The sequence below is a fragment of the Mauremys mutica genome, chromosome 1 (genome assembly GCF_020497125.1).
Source record: "Mauremys mutica isolate MM-2020 ecotype Southern chromosome 1, ASM2049712v1, whole genome shotgun sequence".
Lineage (NCBI taxonomy): Eukaryota > Metazoa > Chordata > Testudines > Geoemydidae > Mauremys > Mauremys mutica.
This window is the reverse complement of record NC_059072.1, coordinates 49,459,697-49,484,696: the sequence shown is the minus strand read 5'-3', so window position 1 is coordinate 49,484,696 and position 25,000 is coordinate 49,459,697. Positions and strand designations below refer to the sequence as shown.

General features: G+C 37.0%; 1 protein-coding gene across 1 annotated transcript in view; it reads left to right on the top strand.

The window, feature by feature from the left end:
• The window catches only part of FOXP2 (forkhead box P2), a 616,164-nt gene that overhangs the window by 537,471 nt on the left and 53,693 nt on the right, over positions 1–25,000 (top strand). The window contains exons 7-12 of the mRNA XM_044981101.1: positions 7,096–7,233; positions 8,213–8,260; positions 8,415–8,600; positions 10,124–10,280; positions 18,751–18,964; positions 20,860–20,964. Coding sequence (XP_044837036.1) covers positions 7,096–7,233; positions 8,213–8,260; positions 8,415–8,600; positions 10,124–10,280; positions 18,751–18,964; positions 20,860–20,964 — 848 coding nt within the window. The remainder of the gene's footprint in view (positions 1–7,095; positions 7,234–8,212; positions 8,261–8,414; positions 8,601–10,123; positions 10,281–18,750; positions 18,965–20,859; positions 20,965–25,000) is intronic.

Below are 25,000 nucleotides of genomic sequence, written 5' to 3'. Positions count from 1 at the left end.
AGAGCTGTTGATTAAGCAAATCACTGGTGAAACAACGGAAATATTCTGATTGTACACAGTTATTGATTAAGATCTAGGTTGTACAACTTCCAATAAAATTAAGCACTCCAACAGTAACCCAGTATTGATTTTGACATCATTATGCTATTATCATCTGTTAAGCATTAACGTTTTGTAGATAAAGTTTTGGAAACCATAAGGAATAAGGGTAAGATATTCAGTAACTTCTTTTCAATGATTTTAGGAGTCTAATGAACAATGGTGCAGATTTGTTTGAATATGAATGTGCAGTGGGATGGAGTTTGACCTTCAGCTGTGATTTCAGTTCATCAGGATTAGTCAAGCTAGGCGATCAAGACTGCTAATGCATAATGATTTATAAAATGAAAAATGTGTAGTGACCATGCAAATGTTTCAGCTAATCAAAGAGAGGAACTTTAGCTTTGAGAAGAAAGAAAAACAAGGGCATGTCAAGGCCTAAACCAAAGATGTATGTAAAATAATCTGAGCAGCTTGATTAGCCAGAGTGAGATTAGAAGTTGCATTTTTGGCCTTCAAACATATGGTGTAGCATATTATATATCACCTATAATCTCTGCTACAACAGGAGTATGAACAGCTTGTTTTCCACTAACTGTAAATAGAAATTACTTTAATCTTTCCTAATATGTTTGCATGTAACCAGAGAATTATCTGACAAAAAAACAGCAGAAAAGGTAAAGTTATACAAACAATAATTACACAACAAAAATACACTCTCTTATATTAAATAGAATGTAGGTAGATTAGTAATAATTAATTAAAATCTACTGTAAACCGTGCAAACATGAATCATGATACTAAAGGGATGTATTTTTGTTACTTACTTATATTTTTAGTTAAACATCGTCCAGTATTGCTTTAATGTGAAAATAATCATACTTAGTACTTATGTATATAGTGATTTATATTTTAAAGACACTTCAGAAACATTAACTAATGTTATCTTACTAAAAGGTTGTATAAAATCAAGCTGTACGTACTATCTATGTAGGGGCTCTTTAAATATTCCTGTTCACTAGTTAATGAAAAGCTCACAAATACCACTCAGTTCATTGTCAGTTCTTTTTAACACTATAAAAAAGAAGATTGTGAAAGGTTATCATTATGATAGACATTGTACATGTAGCCAAAGTGAAAGGGGGAGTTTTGTGCATGCAGTAGATCCTTCTTTTAAAATAAGGTAATGAGTTTAACATGTGTTTGCTGCTAAGGAGCCTGATCCTGCAAACACTTACACAGATGCCTAATTTTACTCCTGTGTATATGCAAAAGTGTTTGCAGGATCAGGCACGTATAAATTGTGATATTTAGCGGGGAGGAAGGGAAGTTTGTTAAATATTATCCTTTAAACCTTTCACTAAACTGTAGGGAGAGTGTATTTAGCTACTGGTTAGAGCTGGGGACTGGAAATAAGAACTAAGTTCAAGTCCCAGCTCTGCCACTGAAATGGCAGATTCATAGATTCTAGGACTAGAAGGGACCTCGCGAGGTCATCGAGTCCAGTCCCCTGCCCTCATGGCAGAACCAAATACTGTCTAGACCATTCCGGATAGACATTTATCTAACCTATTCTTAAATATCTCCGGAGATGGAGATTCCACAGCCTCCCTAGGCAATTTATTCCAGTGTTTAACCACCCTGGCAGTTAGGAACTTTTTCCCAATGTCCAACCTAAACCTCCTTTGCTGCAGTTTAAGCCCATTGCTTCTTTTTCTATCCTTAGAGGCTAAGGTGAACAAGTTTTCTCCCTCCTCCTTATGACACCCTTTTAGATACCTGAAAACTGCTATCATGAGTCTTCTCTTTTCCAAACCCAATTCTTTCAGCCTTCCTTCATAGGTCATGTTCTCAAGACCTTTAATCATTCTTGTTGCTCTTCTCTGGACCCTCTCCAATTTCTCCGCATCTTTCTTGAAATACGGTGACCAGAACTGGACACAATACTGCAGTTGAGGCCTAACCAGCGCAGAGTAGAGCGGCAGAATGATTTCTCGTGTCTTGCTCACAACACACCTGTTAATGCATCCCAGAATCATGTTTGCTTTTTTTGCAACAGCATCACACTGTTGACTCATATTTAGCTTATGGTCCACTATAATCCCTAGATCCCTATCTGCCGTACTCCTTCCTAGACAGTCTCTTCCCATTCTGTATGTGTGAAACTGATTGTTCCTTCCTAAGAGGATCACTTTGCATTTGTCTTTGTTAAACTTCATCCTGTTTACCTCAGACCATTTCTCCAATTTGTCCAGATCATTTTGAATTATGACCCTATCCTCCAAAGCAGTTGCAATTCCTCTCAGTTTGGTAGCATCTGCAAACTTAATAAGCATACTTTCTATGCCAATATCTAAGTCATTGATGAAGATATATGACCTTGGGTGAATTATTTAAATTTGATTTCTCCTTTTGTAACTTGGAAATAGTTTTGAGAGTCAATGGTTTTGAGAATCTTAATATTTGTAAATCACTTGGAGATCCTTCGCCGAAAAGCACAGTGGAAATATTATGTTTTTATTTTGTTATTATTTTAAACTGGAAACAAATGTGGAGAAAAAAAAATCCCTTTGCATTGCAAACTAGATCAGTTTTTTATCAGAATCAAATAAGGTTGCTGTTTTTTTTTAAAAATTGGAAATGTAGGATATCAAAACTCTTTCTTCTCAAACAACTGTGAAAGATTAAGGCTGCTGGACAGTTATTCTGCCTTGTGATAGTCTATTTGTGGCACAAGGAATATTGCTTTTTGTAAATCACCTGAGGAAATTTGTAAGTTTTTAACTTTATTCCCATGCCAATTTAGTACATAGAAATGGTAGTGAAATATTTTACCTGCTCATGTACTCTGCAGGTTCTCCTGAATTATCCATGCAGGAGTGGAGTGTGGTGTTAAATACACAAACCCAGCCCCTGCAGCTCTCCCATTACATTGATGTGGGGGAAAAGCAGATTTGCTTGCCTTCAGTAAGATCTTCATCTTTATAACTCCCACATTTATGTATGTACCCATAAATACCTATCTGAATACATCCACAACTGCTAATAAAAATGTTTTTTAGAGATCTTCTTGCCTTCAGTGCTTTATAAATTTGAAACTTGTCTGCTTTTGTGTCTTCAGACATGTTCAGCTGCACTTAAAAGAAAATTCTTCATTTAATACAAGAAAACAAGAAATGCATAGAACATAAAGCTCAAAAAACTCTTTACAACTATGTATCCAACAATTTACATGGCCTTTTGGGGCATGTAAGACCCAAAGAGCTAGGTATGGTCCATGTGCAGAAGACTCACCTATTTAGGAGACAGGTCAGTCCGTTGACCAAGAGGGAAAAGTCAACTTCGTGACTGGTAGCTATGGAGATCCCTAACCATATGCAACTCCTCATTCTGGGGTTTTCCCTCTTCTTATTGTTTGGGTTGTACAGGTATCCTATGTAGCTTCTTTGTGGTCCGTTTCAGAGCAAGAGAGATGGTATTATGGTATTTAGAGCACATTTTTCCCCATTGTAATTTGGAAGAAACAGCCATCTTAAATTGGGAGAAGGGATTAGGGACTGCTATCAACCCCAATCATTGTTTCAGGGAAAGCAGGGGGTGGGGAGGGAGGAGGCTCCCTCCCTCAAATACCACTAGGAAAAGGGGAATCTTTTGATCTTATGGACCCCAGCACCTCTCTTTGGCTGGCTTCTGTCGAATCATCAGCAAGGAAATAAAATATTGTGGCCAAATATACCCCCTTACTTTTAATTCCTCAAGCAAGGTAGAACCTGCTTACTTGCATGCAGACAATGGTGGAAACACTCTGCACATCCTCCACCATCATTCTCATTATCTCGGTTGCCATATATAGCAAGACAACACATAAGTGAAGTAAACTCAAACTCCTTCACAATAGAGTAAGCCTAAGCAGTCACGTAAGTTGTCATTATGGATTCAAATTTGAAGCAGCAGTAGCTTCCACAGTCACAGAGCTCCAAGTTTGCTAGTCTTCTGTAGTACAGTGGCTGTAAAGGCAATTTTGGAAAGAACAGAACATATAGAAATTATTTGGTATACCACAACCTCCTCTGTATTGCATATAACTCAGAAACCTGGAAGACATCGTATAACAAACGGGTCGTGGATGTAAAACAGATATGATGTGCTTCACATTGTGTTTTTTTCACCGGCTGATGGCATTTGTATTTGAGGTTTGGTGACAGTGAGTTGGTTGTATCAAGGGCTGTTGTATGAATAAAGCTAAAATTTGCCTTCATTTAATTTTTTAAAAACCAGCTCAGAAGCACTAAAATCTACAGATATGAAAAGCAAACAAACATACACACAATTGAAGGCCAAAAGGGCTAGTTTTCTAATGTTCTTTAATCCTAGACAGTGCAGTAGCACCATCCCACCAAAGCAATAGAAGTGCAAGTCTATGGATCATTAAAGACTGTGAAATTTACCAATATATTACAATTACAGAAACATCTATGTGTAATAACTTTGTGCAGATTTACCATGAAAATTCATGGGTATTCAATAGCTCTCAAAATGGCTTGTTTCTTAGCTGTAGGTAAACGGTTGTACACTGGATATGGTGCTACAAGTATTAAGCATGTTTGGATTTTCCCTCAAAACATTTTAATTAGCACAGTTTTTGCCATTTTCTTTGCTTCCGTGTTTTTATCCAGGATGTAAAAAAAAAAAGGCAAATTAGGTTGTTTACTTCTAAAGATATAGTTGAAAAACAGAGAAACCTATTGGAATGGGAGAACTTGCATGAAGGAATGAATTAACAAGGCAAGTTTGGCTAGTCACTTGGAGCACAAACAAGTACAACCCCAACAAGACTCACGATATGCACTACATGAGCAAACAAATGCAAATTGTGAACTGGCAGGTATAGACAGTTCTATATTCCATAATACATCTATCTCACAAAATGCCTCTGCTTCATATTATGGGTCAAATTCTTAGCAGTTTAAACCAGTACTGTGCTGATTTACAAAACCTGAGAATCTGGGCCAATATATCTCTATTGGTCCAGGTGAAGATGTAAGAAGAAATGTGACATAGAGAGGGAACACAAGTGTAGCAAGGCCTATCCCATGTGGTATGGTTTATAGGTAATATATTAATGGATAGAGAAACTCCTCAGAGGTTTAATGGTTAATTTAGTGGTTTAATTGTTAAAGGGCCTGCCTTTCTCTCTTCCTTTTCATTTCAGTTTGACTTATGTCAGTTAGATGGCAGCACTGAAGCAAAATTCTTGAAAGAAGGCAAATTCAGACCTGGAGTAAATAGCTGAAACTCCTATCAACTCAGGGTTGAATTTGAGTTTGTACATCCCCAAACTTTTTCAAACTGGTTTGTCTTCTCTCTGTGACTTCCTAGGCTTACAACAAACAATGTTGTAAACAGACGCATCATTTTCAAACATCACAACACTTATAACCATTACTAAATAACTTATTGTATTGGATTCTGTTTTTGTCTCTGCCACTTTTATTTTACAGTAAGCATTTCTGAAATATTTTGATTAGAATTATTTAACTAGGGTCTCTACACAAGAATATTAGACTTTTTTATTATTGTGGTCATTTTTACAGTCACATAGTAATACATTTATATTCAAATTCTGTACATTACATTACTGTAGTTTATCAAGTGTAACATTCAACATTTTCAGATCAAAGTTACTGTGATGGTAAATGTGAATCAATGATGTTTTGTTTACTGTTAGATGAATTGGAGTAATTTCACTGTATTTTCTTATAAACTCAAAGTTCAGAACATCATATTCATTCCATTTCCATTTTCTTTTATATAAAAGTTTTGGTTTGCACATAGCCATCATCTTCCAAAGAATAGATTATTTTACCAGATATGTTAGGAAAGCATTGATCATTAAGACACATTTGGGATTCAATCTATTAATAATAGTAACAGTTGCTGTTTTGCAAAGTACCATAGTGTCCTGAGAACACGTGGCAAAACAATATTTGTATTAATGATTGCTTTTATTTACAGTAAAAGTGAATTGTTTTTTCTAGAAAAGAAAGTGATTGCTTTTTCAAAGGTTGCAAACTTGGCACAGTGACAAGCTCTTTGATTATGTACTAGTTAATTGAAGCAACGCCTTCAGACTGTGCATATACAGCAGACGCTGAGCACATATCTTAGGCTCTTAAACAAGGTTTCTCTCACACACGCAAACACACACCCTTGCTGTCTGCTTCTCTCTCTCTCTCTCTCTCTCTCTCTCTCTGACACACACACACACACGCACGTACACATGCACTCTCATTACACAGCACACAGAAAAGAAAGTGATAACCACAAAAGAACCTTGAACAAAAACATTCTCTAAGAGTTTAATGGACAAACTTTAAATTGGCTCATGTGAAGATTTCCAAGCTTTGGGTTTTAAGTCAGGAAATCCTGAAAAAATACAGTTTGTCCAGAGAGGCCGGGGTTCTAGGATAATGTCCCTTGTTTCACTGGATATATATGTGCTGTTGTGTTTCTGGTACAATCAACACTTACTAAAAGAAGAAACCTAACAGGAAAGGTTTTCTTATATTTAAAACAAAGCATTGTACATATGTTTTGCTAGTCTATATATCTGTATTGTGTAAGATGTAGCTATATTGCTTTCAGATGCTTAATTTTTTATGTTTTTTAGTCATATCTTTTGAAACAGTCTCAATAGGTTTTTCTGTGCGTAACATTATGACACTTGATAAGATGATTGATTATGAAGTGTTGAGAGCCCTACCATGTGATCATTTATTTTTAAATACACATTTATGCTAGCCAAGGTTTAAATCTCTTGCAGTAATACATAAGAGATGTAAAACATAAAGCTTGAGTCTGATCAAATCTGATGCCTCTGGAAATAGAGTGCCACAGCACTGTGGTCTTAAAATAACAGATTTTTACTGAGAGTGGAACTTTACATTGATAAATATTATGGTCCATCTTTGGTACAAAATAAAAAAGAAGACATACAGCTGTGATGCAGATGAGCTAAAATGTGTTTGATGATGATCTCTTCCTTTCTCTGTGCAGGTGCCTGTGTCAGTGGCCATGATGACTCCCCAGGTGATCACCCCTCAGCAAATGCAGCAGATTCTCCAACAGCAAGTGTTGTCTCCACAGCAGCTTCAAGCACTTCTTCAACAGCAGCAAGCAGTTATGTTACAGCAGGTAATGTGGGTTACCTGCTTTGGACTGTTACCATAACCCAAGGAATGTTCCTAGGTATTAGCTATGCTTACATGGGACTGATTTTCTTGTGTTTCATATTTCTTTACTCAAGAAAGTATGAAAAAAATGAATGTTCAACTTCCTTGTCTTCAGATTTCTTACCGTGACTGCAAAAATGTGTCAGTCTACAGGCAAATTTGAAACATTAAATGCTGTGTATAAAATAACAGCAATGGCAGATGCGTTATGAACACTGAGCAAATCAGTATTTAAATTTTCAAGTGCTTAGGCACATTTGAATTGTAGACTTGCCAAAGGAAGTGTAAATAGACTTGTAGATAATTGTTACTTTAAAATTCATAACACTTTAGTACTCCCTTTAGTCATATAAGTGGAATGTGGTTATGAAATTTGAACTTACCAGCTTGTTTCATTAAAGGTGAAAGTAATTCCTTTGTTTATTTATTTTCCTTCCAAAAATTTGTTCCAATAGAGATTAGAAAGAGGAGGGATAATTACATTTCCCTTAGCACAAAACCTGGCAGCTAAACCAAGAATCATTGAAAATTCATTCTTAGAATAAAGACAGTGTCAGTGCTCAGTACATCAGTACAACATGGGACTACAATTTCAACTATATTTTTGGGTGTATACTTAATTATGACAGAGAAAATAATGTCTATTAATCTTATTTCTTTCATGTTTAAACACTTTGATATCTAGTATCATGATCATTACAGGCAATTCACCTTCAATTGCAAATCTGGCATCCTGCTGCACAGGCTGACAGATTAATTAATTTTTTTCCCTAAGAAATCGACGATTTGTTTGGTCTAACTGACTTCTTGCAAGTGGTAGAGTACAGCTTGAAATTTGTTATATTGGATATATGAGGAATGTAGGTGTAATAATCTGGGGAGTTAATTTGGCTCTACTGCATTCCCGTTAGAATACAGATTTTCTATACCCTTCTGTTTAGGATATTTTGGAATCTGCATTGGAAAATTTCAGAGCCGCCTTGGAAAAAAAATGTATGTAGATCTGCCTCTTCAAATCAAACACATTTTTGTTATGAGGTGAATCTTAATGGCTACTCTACCATATGCCAATCTAGAGGAGTTTAGGAGATTTATAATACTTGAAACTTTTGCCTTTATTTATTAAAGTCAAAATGGTTTATTCAGCAACAACTACAAGAGTTTTACAAGAAACAGCAAGAGCAGTTACATCTTCAGCTTTTGCAGCAGCAACAGCAGCAGCAGCAGCAACAACAGCAGCAGCAACAGCAGCAGCAGCAGCAACAACAGCAACAGCAGCAGCAGCAACAGCAGCAGCAACAGCAGCATCCAGGAAAGCAAGCAAAAGAGGTAAGATCTGTGAAACTCACCGATACATAATAGTTTGGGATTGAGAAGGGGAAAAGAAGGGACAAGAAAAGTTTGATGTCTTTTTTGATAACGAGGTTCTTCCTATCAAAGATGTATTCTTGTAGTCTTTTTCCTGAGATTAATAACAGTGACAGTGGAATTCTGCCACTCCCCTCCCCACCCCCTTTTTTTTGAGGGGGGAGGGAGGGAGTATGGGATTTGAGGATTACAACCCAGTGCTGCTGTCATCTAATGTTCACTAATGAATCACAGTATACAAAGAGCAAACTGTGTGGTGGACAAAGTACTGATTATCTTGTATTCACAGAGAATCTAAATTGGTGAGGGAACCTTACTTTCCTCTGTGGTACAGCTCAGAGAGCATGCAAATTTAGCCCATTGTTTAAAAAAAAATGGTGGAGCACAGATTTCAAAGTCGCAGGCCCCTGATTAATGAACTGCTACTGTAGGTTTGGAGTGGCGAGGAGAAAGTTACAGTTTGATGTGCTCATAAATCAACCTGACAAGCTGGCTTCTCAGGCCTAGCTTGCGCTTGTCAGCAAACTGCATCAAATATAAACATAATACAAACAAAACATGTTGAAGTAGTTAAATTGATCAGCAGGTATCGTAGACGTTGTCTTCAAGCTGCCCATTATGCAAACGTACAGGAAACAGTTCTGACCTCCTGAGGCTTTGTTTCTGTTTGGATTTGTGAATAGAATTTCAGACAGCCATCAACTACGGAATAGAAATTGCTCCCTTATTTCTCCCGAGGCTCTGGGCAATCCACATGACTTGCTCCATTATGCAGTCTGTTTTCCAGTGAGCGCATCAGAAGTTTCTCTTTTCCCCAAACTAAAAAGGAAAGGTCTTCCATAGCAGCTTGTCTTCCTCTGACATGTGACTGCCTTCTTATACCCCCCTGAGTCTAAAAAACTCCAGTTTGTCTTGTAATGCCTCACAAAATTTAAAGTTATACTTTTACTTATAATAGGGCACTTCTTTGTCTTGAATCTGATGCTGGTTTTAATATATTCCAACAAGAGAAGAGAGTGAGCTAACAGGCCAGTGAAATGAAGGCTACATCCCAGTTTACTAATAGATCACCGGAGACCACATTCATGGGCCACTGCGGACCGAACTTATTCAGTCGGAAAAACTGAATGGAACAGTTGAATCACAAACTGTTGTAAAGAATTACGCTTTTAGCATAGATATATTTGTTATCATCTGCCATGAGCTGATTTTTTTTTATTTCTGAACAGCTGTTACCTAGTTTCTCTTGACCCTTTTCTGCAGCGTATTATTAATTGTATTTTGCCTTTTTTCCCTAACAACTTAGTAGTTTGGAATAAAAATAATGGAAAAATTCAAATGCTTCCACTGTCTGAATATTCTGTAAATAATATTATTATTTAATAGCTGAGATGAAAGGGGAAACAAGTGGAGTTTACATTTTCTTCTTGCAGCCTTCATTGCAGACTTTATTCTCTGCTGTGTTTGTTGTTGTTTTTTCCTAGCAGCAGCAATTGGCAGCCCAGCAGCTTGTCTTCCAGCAGCAGCTCCTCCAGATGCAACAGCTCCAGCAGCAACAACATCTGCTGAATCTTCAGCGTCAGGGACTCATTTCCATCCCACCTGGCCAGTCTGCTCTTCCTGTCCAGTCTCTGCCACAAGGTATCTAAACAACATATGATTTAACTTATTTCTAATTCACAACTTTTTTTTAATCATTCCATTTTGACCTGAACTTCAGAAGTTTCCTTTTATTGCATTTAAACCATACTTTAATAATAAAATATTATTGTTAATATTATTGTACTATGTAGTTTTCTTGAGGCTGATGAATTTTACTACATTCTTTTACTAGAGAAAACTGCTTTTGAGTGCTTTTTCTTAGGTATAAAATGCATATTTATTAGTCTTATATGCTGAAAACACTTTCTAAGGGCAACACAATTCAAGCACCATTGATTTACACTGAGGAACTACAGAAAACTGATTTAGTGAGAATGTAATCACTTCATTTAACATAAGTGAACAGATACAAGAGATAGTGGGCAATTGATATAAAAATGGCTGTTTCCAAACTTAATTTAAATTTTTTTAATCATTTTGTGTAATTAAAAAAATTGTAGTAATGCTAAATTGACTTATTTGCTGGAATTTGTTGGAGTGGATCTTTATATCTCAGGATTCCTTTTCTTAACCATCCTTTGAAAAACTTAAATATAACAATAATTTTCATGTCAGTAAATTGTGATGTCACTAATGGAGAACTGTGACTTGCATATAATTACAAGAAGGGGATGGTTTTGAAAAACAATCTTTAACCCTTTGTCATTGGGACCAAGATTTTTGAGTGTAAAACGTTAATGGAAAACCTCAGCCACTGTCACTAGTCCAGTAACTCCTCACTTAACGTTGTAGGTATGTTCCTGAAAAATGCGACTTTAAGTGAAACGATGTTAAGCGAATCCAATTTCCCCATAAGAATGAATGTAAATAGGGGGGATTAGGCTCCATGGATTTTTTTTTGCCATACAGTACAGTACTATAGTTGGGAGGTACCCCCGTCTTACCCCACATAGGCACAGCCCACTGGCACTGGAGACAATGAGGCAGGCAAGGAGGCTGAAGGTGCTGGAGGCTACGAGAAGTGTGTTGTGCAGCAGCAGCGGCAGCTTCCCCTACTCTGCAAACACCAGGGGCAGAGGGCTCAACCCTCAGCCTGCTGCCAACCCTTCACCCAAGCCCCCACCCTTAACCCACCTTTCTTCCCCCCCGTTACTCTGCACGCTGCGTCCTCGCTCCCACCTCCCTCCCCTGCCTCCTGCCCACGGCAATCAACTGGTTTGCAGAGTTCAGGGGGCAGAAGGGAGTGGGGAGGAGCGAAGACTCGGCGGGCAGGCTCTCCCCTGCCTCCTGCCCACGGCAATCAGCTGGTTTGCGGCATTCAGGAGGCAGGGGAGGGGGGGCCTGCGCACCGAGTCCTCGCTCCTCCCCCATCCTTCCTGAATGCCTCAAGCCAGCTGATTGCCATGGGCAGGAGGCGGGGGAAGGCACTGATCTGCGGGGTCTGCTGGCAGGCGGGAGGCACTGTGGGGGGGGGCGCGTAGGGGAGCTGATGGGGGGCTGCCAGATGAGGACAAAGCAGCCAGCCAGACGACATTATAGCAAAGCATTGCACAACTTTTAATGGAGCATGTTCTGTAATTAAGCAGGGACCTAAGATCGAAACAACGTTAAGCGAGAGGACGTTAAGTGGGGAGTTACTGTTTATTAATGATTCAGTATTTAGTCATTTAGGAGAAAGGGGAGACTCAGATTTATGAAAGGTAAATTTACTGAGGAATAAATACTGTGGGAATGCCAAAGATTTTACATGTTAAGAACTCTATTCTGCCATCACCTATGTGGCACATAACTTTAGTTTAGTTTTTACTTACATTACAGAACAGATATAAGTTAGAGGTCTCTTTCATGTAAATTATATAATATCTGCTCTTTAGGACCCCAATCTTTCAATGAGTTCTCTATGGGCTGCGTCCAAGTAGAGTTTGCTTGATTTATATGAGACTCTACGTGGACATAAGGGTTCATTCATCAGGTACAGATTGCAAGACTTGAGACTTGGAAGTTAGATGAGTGCAGGGGGAGTGTACTTCATACAAACAAAATGGGGACGAAACAATGTGGGATAAGTGACAACTTAAATATAGTGTCCCAGCATTGCCAGCTGTCACAGTTTTAATATGAATCTTGTGTTTTGGCCATTTGGCATTTTACTTAAACCTCCATGTCGCAGAGTGCTGGCCTTGAGGGGGTCTACTTGAGGTCCAGCCTACCTGTGACAGCTCTGCTAAGGAGAATGAACCAACCCAGATCCACCTGTGGATAGTTAATTGTCTAAGTAGGTGGGTGGCAGTTAATTAGGTAAGGAGCACTTGAGCATAATAAAGGTTTGTGAGTGTTCAGTCAGGGGGCCCCAGAACAGAGCAAGGTCCTGAGGAGAGAGGCTCCTCAGGGGAGCTAGTTAGGAAGAGCAGAGGCTCATGGAGAGAAGGAACAGGACCAGAGAGAAAGTGGTCCCAGGCAAGGGACTGGGGCTCCCAAGGCTTCTGGATTTCCAGCCAAGGAACTGGGAGTCTGGAAGACCTGAGAGCCCCAGCTCCAGGCAGGTCTCCCAGCGTTTTCAGTCTCCCAGCTCCATATCAGGGAGTCTGGAAATTCCAGCATGGTGGGGCTTCCCCAGAGCTGTAGACTCCACAAGCCTGAGGTCCCTGGAACTGAAGCAGACCATATGGCGGGGCTGCACAGCATTCCATCAGGCAAACTGACAGGGTTCCATCAGAACCCTGCCTGAGATTTGGCACAAGTTTGTTGAACACAACTCACTTTTGTGAGACATTTTGGGTTCAACGAACAGGCATTTCCTAGTTAAACTTTAATTACATGAGAATCTCAGCTTTCATTTAAAAAAAAAAGGTAAATTTCTAGCCTGTGTGGTTACAGATAGATGCTTGAAAATGTGACCCAAGCACTCTGTAAAGGCTCCAAAACAGAAACAAAAATAACCCCAAATTTACTATTATATTAAATCTCATGATTTTGATGATCCTGACTTATGATTTTTGAATGTTTCAGTTTGGCAATACTGATTTCCTTTTCCATAAAGCAACATGAGATTAGAAGGGGGAAAAAATACTTGAAGTGAAATGTCTCTCTGAGCAGCTTTACTTTCTGCATTCCTCTCTTATGCCATGTGTTGCAAGAGGAATTCCTCGGGTTTTCCGTAACATTGAGTGATCCCCCTAGATTTCTCTCAGAACTCGTACCCAATTACAATGATAGTCATACATAGAATCATAGGACTGGAAGGGACCTGAAGAGGTCATCTAGTCCAGTCCCCTGCAGTCATGACAGGACTAAATATTATCTAGACCATTCCTGACAACAGTCTACCACAACAGTCATTCACATGTTTCTAATAGAAAAACAAATATAAAATAATTTATATTAATTGGTGTTTTTTCTTTTAATAGTTGTTTTAGCAGAACTATTAAATTGTGCCTTAATTCCTAATTCCCCCTGAGTATGGCTTCCTAGAAGGATTTGCTGTAACTGAACTAACAATGAAAAAAGCTACTAAAGAGTTAAAATATTAGGGGAAAATATCCGCATTTAAAATATTTCTGTAATTTTATCATCTAAATTAAGTAAACCTCTTTGGTTTGCATCTGTTCTGTGCATTTGAATCAGAGCAGATACTGGTCAAGGACGCTCCTTTTCTCTTTTAGCTCTGCTATCCATTTTATAAGGTGCAGGGCAGAAAAAGGATGGAGAAAGAAAATGCAGAAATATATTTTAATAAAGAAAATAAGGAAACTGTGGTTTTAAAAATAAATATGGGACTAGATTTAGGTAGGCACAAAGAGGCAGAGAATGGGCAGAGCCTTAACTCTGTGCACACCTTCAATGTGCTGGTCAGCAGAGTAGAAGCTAGAAAGGATGGAAAGAAAGACTCTGCACTTTGGAAAGGGCTGTAGCAGATTATTTCCCTCTTTGGAGCAAAGAGTGGAGAAGATTAGGAATTGTGACTCTTAATCCAAGTTATTTCCCTGGGCTTCTCCTGAGACAGTGCAGCTACATACTGGCCCTTAGACAAGGATGTGCCTAAACTACAGTCTAACTTGAGTAATGAAATCAAAAATAATCAATTGTCAGTCAGATGAGACAGGCCCACATAGCAGTCAACCATATAAAACATCATCATACTATTACCTTGAACCTGGGAGTTCTTCCTGCCCCGGCTTAGAGTTAGTGGATATGGAAAGAGGATCAGTCTTCTCTCTTATTGTCCTTATGAAAATAAAGATGTCCACACTTAACAAAGTCCCATGTCATATATTTTCTGTGGTGGTGCAGAATAAAACTCTCAGCACTAAAACTTACTGGAAGAGAAAGAGTATATGTGGAATGCAGTAGAAAGACATTTTGTATGTCAAATGAATAATTACCTGTGATACAGAAAGGACTCTACCCCTTATACATATGGGAATCCTCAATTACTATATTTGAAATTCCAGATGTCTTACACATCCACAAAATTCTTCCAAAGATTATTGGGCCTCTGTGTAATTCTGATGTCTAAGAAACCACTATTCATGTGCAGTGGTTGAATATGGGGCTGGTGAATAGTTCTGCACTTAAATCCCTAACTTGTCAATATAAAGACGTTTGTTTCCATTTGGATAATACAAACTCTTCTATATAGATGTGATAAACTGAATGAATGACTAGCATATCTGAAAGACACAAGGAGGTTCTTGTTTATAACTCAAAAAGATCAGAAAATATCCTTTTAAAATGCAGATTGTCAATGACAGTTGCATAAACCAAACATGGTTTTTCCATTCACTAGGCCTAAATTGAACAACTTCCTAAATTTAACTGTGAGGGGGCAGCAGATTCAAAATGCTGTGATGCTTGCCCCTGAAAAATAGTACTTATGTTGAAGTATAACTTCTACCTTGTCACAACTAGAACATTTATAACATTTTCTAGACGTTCAGGTGCAACAAATAAGCTGTTAAAAAGGAGGTGTAATTTTAGCATTAACCTTGTAACAAGATACAATCTCTCCACTATTGAATGCCTAATAAACTGTATCTCACAATGAGAAACTTCTATATCATGCTACACAGATGCTAGATAAATGCAGAAGAATTTAATATCAATAATATATATAAAACTTACTGCTGATCAAGCCATGTAGGAGAATTAAACATAGTCACAGGGATAGATTTTAAAATCACTAAGAACTAAATAAATAAAAAAGAGAGTGGAGGAAAGCAAAGAAAAAGACTTATCTAAACTCTTTTCAAAATACCAAGCATTCTTTTGAGTCCAGTACAGTATTAAGTGACTTCATGCCCTATTAACTTCCTTACTTTTACATTCCTGTCCTTTCTCCTTTTAACATAAATGGTGCTGTGAAAGAGGCAAATGAAACAAAGAAGCTCAAGGATACTTTGCTAAATATCCCCAGAGCCAGAAATTTGGGTTCCCCAAAACCCAAGCAATATCGGCAGACCCAAAATTTACTGGAAAAGCGGCTCAAACCACACCTTAGCTATAGAGCAGGGAGTGTGAGCCCAGGAAAGTGTTAAACAAAGGGTGGCACATAAGAACCAGTCAGTTCACTCGATCTCTCCCCCTACCCCACTGATTAGGCCAATGAGTGGTAGAAGGAGTTAGCGAAAGCTGTCCCCTTCACAGGCATGTTTTTTTGTGCTTGGAATGGGGGAGGGACAACAGGAAGGAGAAACTATCCCCGCACAGCCAATCTTATATTCTCCCCTCATGACCAAGGAAAGGTCATCCACCTGCTGCTCCCATCAAATTTCCTTGCTGCTGAGAATGGAGAAGACATTTTCATTCTAATTTTTTTTTTTAAAAAGTTTTTATCTTAAAAAAACAACAATAAAAAATTAGGACAGAGAGATAATGCTGCAAGAGAAAGGGAAATGTTTAAGAGGGTTTAATATATCATTTTTCTCCCCTCTCCAAACTGACTCCATCACTGTTTGATTTGATCTGTGATCATCATATTAACAGTTGACTACTTTTTACAGTAATTACATTTATTATTTGCAGAGTTGCTGCAAACTACTTTATATAAACTGTGTAGTAATTACTTAACTTCATTAGAAACAGTTACAACTATTGCTACCATTGTCATGTTGTCTCCAGTTACCCATAGGCCTGATTCAGCAAAAATAGTAAGTCTGACTTCCTTGCTATACAAACCGTATAAACTCCAATTTTTGAGTCGTTCATCTCAAATCAACCTTTTTTCCCCCCCACTTTGTAATTAACCCAGGTCACCACTCTATGTTAGTATCTAAGGTAGAGAAGAAGTAAATATAGCAATTATCATACAGAATAATGGAATAAAAAGTAAGATCTCAACTTCCATCCAGTTGGTTTCCAGGCTATCTGGACAACAAGATATTTCTGTGAATAACTAGCAAAGTGTGCAGTCTTTGGCTTCCATGGCTTTGCATGCTTCCTAATAAGATAGTTGTTTATTTTATTTTTCAGTGGGTTTTAAATTGCACCAATTTTTAGCAATGTGAGCTCATGTACATTCAATATAAAATATTAGCTAACAAGAGAGAAAACTTGCTAAAAAGTCAATAAAAACATCTCTTTATCTCCTAAAAAGGAATCTCATTCACCCATTAAAGCCACCCGCTCCATGAAAAGCCTGAACGAAGAGATGAACCTTTCATCGTTCTCTGAAGGTCAATAAACTGAGCTTTGTCAGAACAATGGGGGAGAAGCTAAATCCAGAGTTAAAGGCCACCCACTGAGAACACCTTTCCTTTCCACCATGCAACTCTAGTTACTGTGAGCAAGAGTGTTTTAGTTGATTTCAGTTGTTGAGATGATACATAAAAGAGAGGTAGTTATGATAGCCATGACCCAAACCAAGCCAGTCTATATAGATCAAATCCACCCGTTCAGCTGAATGAAAAAACAAATACCCAGAAATAAATTGGTAGGCAGTGCAAGCTACAAAGCGTGGGTGTGATAACAAAGTGTAGCATAAAAATCTCTGCTGAGTTAATGAGACTTCTCATTCTGTTCTACGCGTGTTGGAGTCGTCTTCAAAGGCAATCCTGTCTGGTGGTGACAAAATCAACAGATAACTGTGGCAAAGTTTACATCTGGGAAGAATTGTCACAACTTCCTAAGTCAGATGCAGATGGGCGTGGGAGGAGAAAGTGATCATATTCTTCTTGTTACCCGTATTTTGCAGTCCTTTCCTGCAAGCCAACAACAAATTGTGATGGAAATTTCTGTACTTTCTTGCAAAATGTATGAATGAAGGACAATACTTGACAACACTCTCTCTTATCTATAACTTTTATGGGACAAACACAGACACTGTAGTCACACAGTCCTGACCGCAAATGTATAAATGCAACATATAAGAGATGTTGGTCCTTATCTCAGGCTGTATTCCTACTATGCTCAGCATGACTCACAACTGGGGGAAAAGACAACAGTGGCTTTAAGCCATCTTTACAACTCTCCAATAATGGGGTTAATCCGGGTCTAGGACAGTCCCAGTCATATATTAGAGAAGCCTCAAAGTTTCTCTGAATTATGCCAATGACCCTAAGAGAGACTGGTGAAGCTGAGGCATAGGGACACCCCTTTCTCCTAGTGAGGCACTCCAGACTCCTTCCCATAACAGAGTAGGGAGAAAGGCTAGCAAAAGAACTGCCATGATGACACTACATTACTTGGGGATTCATCCATTCAGAGTGAATCTTCAAGAGACCAGTTCTACTGCCTTTTTGGCTGACTGAGGAAACAGAGCAACTTGAGCAGTCACCAGTATCTGATCCTGTGTTGCTTGTTAGAGTGATTATTCATCCAAAGAATTGGTTGTTCAAGCTACATTTTAAACTAGGTAAATTTTGTTAATTAAACAGTGCTAGTTAATAGATGGCTGAAACTATTAAAGTTTGTCTTCGCTGATTGAAGTTAGTGGGCCAGATTCTGCCCTAACTTTAAACCTGTTGCAATCCCATTGATTTCAGTTTGGTCGCATGAGTTTGATTTGATTTTCGTTTAAAAAGAAAATTAATGCTTTCATTCTTAGTGCAATCAGATATATTTTTCTATTTCCATTTCATTGTTAGTTAAGCAGTACTTCTGAAGAGCTAAGTGAACTTTGAATCCATTGAATCATGTCTGTGTAACAAGAAATTGATTCTATAGACAGTGAAAATCTCCTTTAAAACTTACTTTAATAGTTGTTTTTCAAACAGGAGTTACCAGTTAGTCTTTGTAGTTTGCCCTCTTTGATCCTTGAACAAGTGTTTTAAGAAGAAGCATAATAATATTAAAATTGGTGACCTTTTTTTAATTGACTGTTTGTAGCACAAGAGAAAAGCAGCTAAATTAATTGGGTGCCGATAGAGGAAAAATGAAATTGTTTTACTACATGTCGATTGTGCTGGAAAAACAGCATCACCTTTATTGTTGGCATTAATCCATTAATAACACTGAGATCATTATATGAAACTCTTACTTTGTTATATTAGTGGGGCTCTCTTTCATTTTATAGCTGGCTTAAGTCCTGCTGAGATTCAGCAGTTATGGAAAGAAGTGACTGGAGTTCACAGTATGGAAGACAATGGCATTAAACATGGAGGGCTAGACCTCTCTACTAACAATTCCTCTTCTACTACCTCCTCCACCACTTCCAAAGCATCACCACCAATAACTCATCATTCCATAGTGAATGGACAGTCTTCAGTTCTAAATGCAAGGCGAGACAGGTAATTCTGATGAGATTCCTACTGTGCTTATCATCTGACATAAAACTTTGCTTTTGTTACAGTTATGATCATACAATAAAGACAGACATCGTTATTTCACATCATGAGTTGTATTATTTGAAATCATACGTTTCTTTACTAAAAATCAGAAAAAATACAGAATATTGAAGGTTGATTAAATAATCATAATTTTTCCAGTATGTTAAATCGGTTAGCATGATTTTCACCAAACACCTTTAATTTTACAAGTGCAACTTTGAGTACACAAACTCAAATAGGGGGGAGGGATAGCTCCGTGGTTTCAGCATTGGCCTGCTAAACCCAAGGTTATGAGTTCAATCCTTAAGGGGGCCATTTAGGGATCTGGGGCAAAAATCTGTCTGGGGATTGGTCCTACTTTAAACAGGGGGTTGGACTAAATGACCTTCTGAGGTCCCTTCCAACCCAGATATTCTTTTAAAAAAAAATGTGTCTTCAGTTTTGCACCCACAGTGAACTTTTGGTACTACTGGTGCCAGTTAGACATCCTACTGGTAATTTGCATGTGCTGGCTGGTATTTGTAGATGCAGATTTGTAGATGCTTTGCTGGCAAACAACTACATTCACAGAATTAGAAGCCATATTGAGGCCTACAGTATTAAATCAGTCTAGTCACAGAAAGTGTAAGCAGGATATCTAACAGATTGAAGATGTAATTCGGCTTAAAGAGTCCATACACACTACTGCATAGTTAAATTTGTGCTGTTTTAAAAAATATATATTTGAAACTTTTGAGGAAAGCACTAAAGAAGAAATAACACTAAAGGCCAAATTTTACATTTGTGTGCACTGAAGTAATTCCATTAACTTAATTCATGGAATCATTCCAGTAGTTACTGTAAATTGTGACATTGTAACACAGCAGAATTTGGCTCTTAAGTGTTAATATTATAAATATGCCTTTTCAGGCTCAGTGTACAGATATTTTTGGCTCCTCCTTGTTACCTTTCAGCACTTAAAAAGACTGATACTGATGATCTCTTATGTAAGGTAAATTTAAACTTGGCTATAACAAATTCTAAATAGTAAACAATTGTATTTTAAAGAAACATCCCCATTCATTATTGTAACATTTAAAATAGGAGACTATACTTTGATAATGTCCAGGGTCTTCATTTGAGTATCAGAGCAGTTTTCTGCTAACTTTATTATTTCAAAAATGGAACATCTCTGGATACTTTTATGCTGTTACTTTAATTAAGAGTAATGTGATGATTATATGTTGGAGAAGTTGGTGTATTCCTTTGGAATCTGTAGCTAATACTCATCTCTGTGAGGGGAAAAGAAATAAAACCTCTTTGATTCCATAAGGCTAAAACTATTGCAGACTTTTATAAAAAATGAAATGGAATATGGGCTTGTTTTCATGAATCCTAGAGCTGCTAATGGAAACAATGATTGTAAAGGGAAATATTTATTAATGTAAGTCACCTTAATATATAAACCCCCAGAAAATATAAAAGATTGTACAGTAACAGTCACATTATTCATAAGTTCCTGCTGTCCATCTTAAATATTTCTTTTCAGAATTGATCATTTCTGAGTGTATTTTTTATTTATAGGTAAAATGTTACGCTGAGGTCATATGGCAGAATTAGCATATGATATTATACAGTCATCTTATTTTTTCATCCTTTATTAACAGTCATCTTTGGCTCTATTTCTTCTCTAATTGGAACATCATCTAGCCTTGGCAGTTGAACTATTCAATAGAACGATTAAATTTTTCTGACTGCTCTGAGCTGAATTGACCTGTTTTGACCTGTTTGTCACTGATCGTAACCTGACAGGCGCTAGCAGCCTCCAACGATTATGGCTTTTGAGATTAATCTGATGCCGTATTCTTTTGCTACAGCTCGTCACACGAGGAGACTGGGGCCTCTCATACTCTCTATGGCCATGGAGTTTGCAAATGGCCTGGCTGTGAAAGCATTTGTGAAGATTTTGGACAGTTTTTAAAGTAGGTTGATTTTTATTCATTGGATAAAGGGGCTGTTTAAGACTAAGGAACAATAAAGATGGCTAGGAAAGTTCTACTGTAAAGCATATCAGAGTTCATGTGTACAGTCCGAGCAACTGGATAATCAAGGCCATCTGCAGACAGTCAAATTGTTATCCTTTCTTTCATGTAGAACACTTTTGCAGGCCTTTCAAACACACAGTGTTTAATCCTATTATTATCCCTTTATTGAAATGGAGTCTTGGAAAATTTGAAGAGATGCTTTGGTTTTATGTTTGATAGCAAAAGTATGTAAAAATACATTGTAAATTCTGATAGTTTGAGTAAAGCATATAGGTACATATAATGTGTGCATCTGTGTGCATACAGGATTTATGTGTGTGCAATATATAACAATGCACACACCATTTTAATGTACCAGATGTGGCCATTTAACCCTTCTTTGGTAACTTTAGCCTTTTCTCTTACATGTGCATAAGATGCATACAACTAAAAACACTTGAAGGGGCGGGTTTACACCTTTCAGTATTAATCATTAATGAAAAAAACTTTCCAGTTGCTGTTGTTAGTTTTCAAAATAGCTGCCTAAGTCTAAATGTTTAGAAAATAGATTAAGTAGCTCTCTAACAGCTTAAAAGTGGAATAGTTTTTTTTTCCATTTTATCAATTTCTTGGCAATTCTATGTTCCAGGGTATTTGCCACAGAAATGCTGAGCCACTACTTGTATTGTTTACAGTGTGGACCGGGTTTTGTCAGAATAACCATATTGTTTTTGGCATGCAACCGATCTTAATAGAAACTACAGATAGCTTTATATAGATGAGTAACTTCATGGGCTGAGACTCTTACGTTGTCATGGTGCAGCTAACAGGGTGAATGAACTGTTTCATGCTTCATCAACAATTAAGTTAATTAGCTCATTTGAAATTGCACTGCTTTGTTGCTGGGATGTTGGCAGAAACATCAAAAAGATGTGTTTACAAATGGTAGACTACAGGGTATATAGCAAAAGCACCTTAACAACAAACCACAAGAACTCAGTATCATAATAACTTTATAGCAGAATTACAGTGATAATTTTTGCAATGTATTTTAACTCCTTCCTCCATTTTTCTTACGGTTTTGCAGTTTCAGGGAAATAACTGTTATTAACTTCTAAAGCTTACTTTATATTTTCTCTCACTCATGGTGAATGACTATTTATGAATACTTTACAGTGTAATTTCAAAAGCATTTTGTGCTATTATATAAAAATGATTTTGCTATATACCGTATCTGTTTGTAGATTAAAGAAGTTACTCATTGTGAAGGATTTTTTTAAACTACTGTTAGTGATTCCATGAGAAAAGTAACTATATACTGCACATATTGTTGTAAGCATTATTGATACTAAGAATTTTAGGCAACTCAACTCAACTCAAGCCTTTTCCTCTCCAGGAAAAACTAATTTTTATAAATACTTCCATCCTTCTAGGTTATAGTGATGTTAATTCTTGGGCACCCCTTTCACAGTCCTTCTGTTAGGTCTCTTGTTATAATCCACAGTCACTAAAACTATTTTAATTAACACTGTGTAGTGCTGGGTTACAATTGCTCCTGGAAGATGTGGAAGAGACTCATAGCTTCCTGATCATTCTTGTGTAGAGCCAATCAGAGTTTACAGCAGTTCCATCATTTCAGCCCATACACCACGAGAAAAAACATTGGAGAACAATTTATTTTATTTTTCCATTAAATTATAACTTTTGCTCTTCTAAAACAAATAAGAAATTCTAATTGAGGCACAGATGCAGTTGTTTATGAAATTGAAATAGTCAAACATTTTGCATTAGTATTAAAATGTGAATCAATATGTAACCTGGCATTAGCTCCCTTAGTACCTTTCCATGTTCACACTAATGCAAAATCCCCATTACAATTAAAAAACATTTTATTTCAATTAAATATCAACTTTTAGTCCAAAGATTGACCATTTTTCCAACCCATTAACTTTATAGGGGATGACAGGACTAATGGCTGTAGTTATCAAGGCCTTGCTCTTAGTGTAATCTTCGTTACAACATTGTAGGTTCTCTGACTGGAAACAGTATGATACCTGTGTTAATAGAGTTAATGCAAGTATACTGTACTAAAATGAAATATTGATAGAGCACACTACCCCAACCAGTAGTGTGTAGTTCTATAATATGCTTATGACAAGTTTGAAGAGCTCCTGGTTTATGAACTGAACTCTAACTTCTTGTGCTCCGAACACAGTTCACCTAGAAGCTTGTGGGTTTAAAAAAAAAAACAGCTGTGCAGAGGCATCTGAGAAGGAGGATTAAGACAGAAAACACAGTGGCTTTGCTTCACTTTTGTAATAATGGAAAGGATTTGGGGTGAAGTGAAGAATAACTTACAGTAAATGACTGATAGTGATGAAAGGTTTTTACACCTTCATTTTTGTTATCCAGTATTCAGTGTTTTCATCTTTAAAGTAATTTAAGATAATTATCTTTCTTGTTTTTGTTGAGCTATTCAGATGCTGAAAGAAGTTAGACTTTGCATGCAGTGGAACCGATGAATAATATTTGTAACATTTATGCTATACATATTTGGAAACATAATATCATATCTTTCCTTTGATATCCTTTAACTCTGGACACCAAACCATAGTTTATATTTTATGGAGCAATTTTCAGTCTTGATGAAATGGTGTTAGATTACAATTGTTCATGTGCACACAATCAGTTCTACTGACTATTCTGCAAAAACAACTGCTTTTAGCTCAAAATGTAAAGGCAGATGAGAAAAGATTATTACATAACTGCAAAGAAGACAACAAGAGTTAAACAAAATACTAGACATCGAAGAGAAGAGATTAAAAGAGTGCCAAAAATGTTTATGAAAATTTTGGAATTTTACTATAAAACAGGTGTTGACAGAAGCTAACCATTTTTCTGGTCACTAAGTGAGGAGCTCAGAAGATCACTAAAAGCATTTAATAGTAGTTCTTCATTACTGTCTTATAAATGTCAGAATGTAATAACATATGACAAAACTTCACTGTATTTTGTCTGCAAAATTAATTATCATTCCATTGGTCCTAAGTCAGTTTGAGTGTAGATGGATTTGACTTTTAGAGCTTAAACCAAAAGCTTTACAATATAACATTCCAGCCAGCAGACAAGTGTTCTTTAACCTGCATGCAGCAGACGCCAGCAAACAAAACACAATCTACAGTACAAAGACGGGTAATGTTTTCCTCTGTAGAGACAGAATTGTTAGTGTTGGGAAAAAATCATTCTATAGAAGATAGACCAGCTTGCCAACCGGAGAGATTACATTTATTATCAGAAACATGTGAGCACATTTAAAAGTCTACAAAGAATATTGACCAAATATCATGGAAAGGGTAATAAAAATAAAAGCATGAGAAGAAACTGTTTGTTTAATGATACGCAGTGCAGTATAGAACTTCATATGATTTTTTGTCTTGCAGCTGCACAGTGATATATAAAATTATGCTCTTTCTTAGGTAGTATGTATTGTCTATTTCTTTGTCTTTGACTAGGCAGCATGGCTACAAAATTATGACCTCAAGAAGGCATTCTTTGAACTTGTCAGAATGTTGTTTCTTTTGGTGACAGTGCCACGATCTCTCAAAACTAAGGCATCTGACATAATCAGCTAAATGAATAGTGACAGCTAACATTTTGTATTTAAACTCCTGTCAGTGTTTAAACATAAAAAGCTTGATGCAAAATAAATCAAACACCACTGATATGCAAGTGAAACATTTTGTTAAAACAATCTCTGTCACACTTGGATTTAAAGCTGATCCCATTTTAGCTTTTGAAATGCTATAACTTTAAATGAATTTGAAATTCCAGAGGTTGAAATTGAATTATAATGGAACTATGCAACTGAAGTTAGCATGTACATTTACATCAAATGAAGGAGAAAATACACATTAGACAAATTGAAGAGATCCATTATTGTATTGTTATATTTATGAAATGTTTTCTTTATCGTTTTTAGAAAGGTGACTGCATA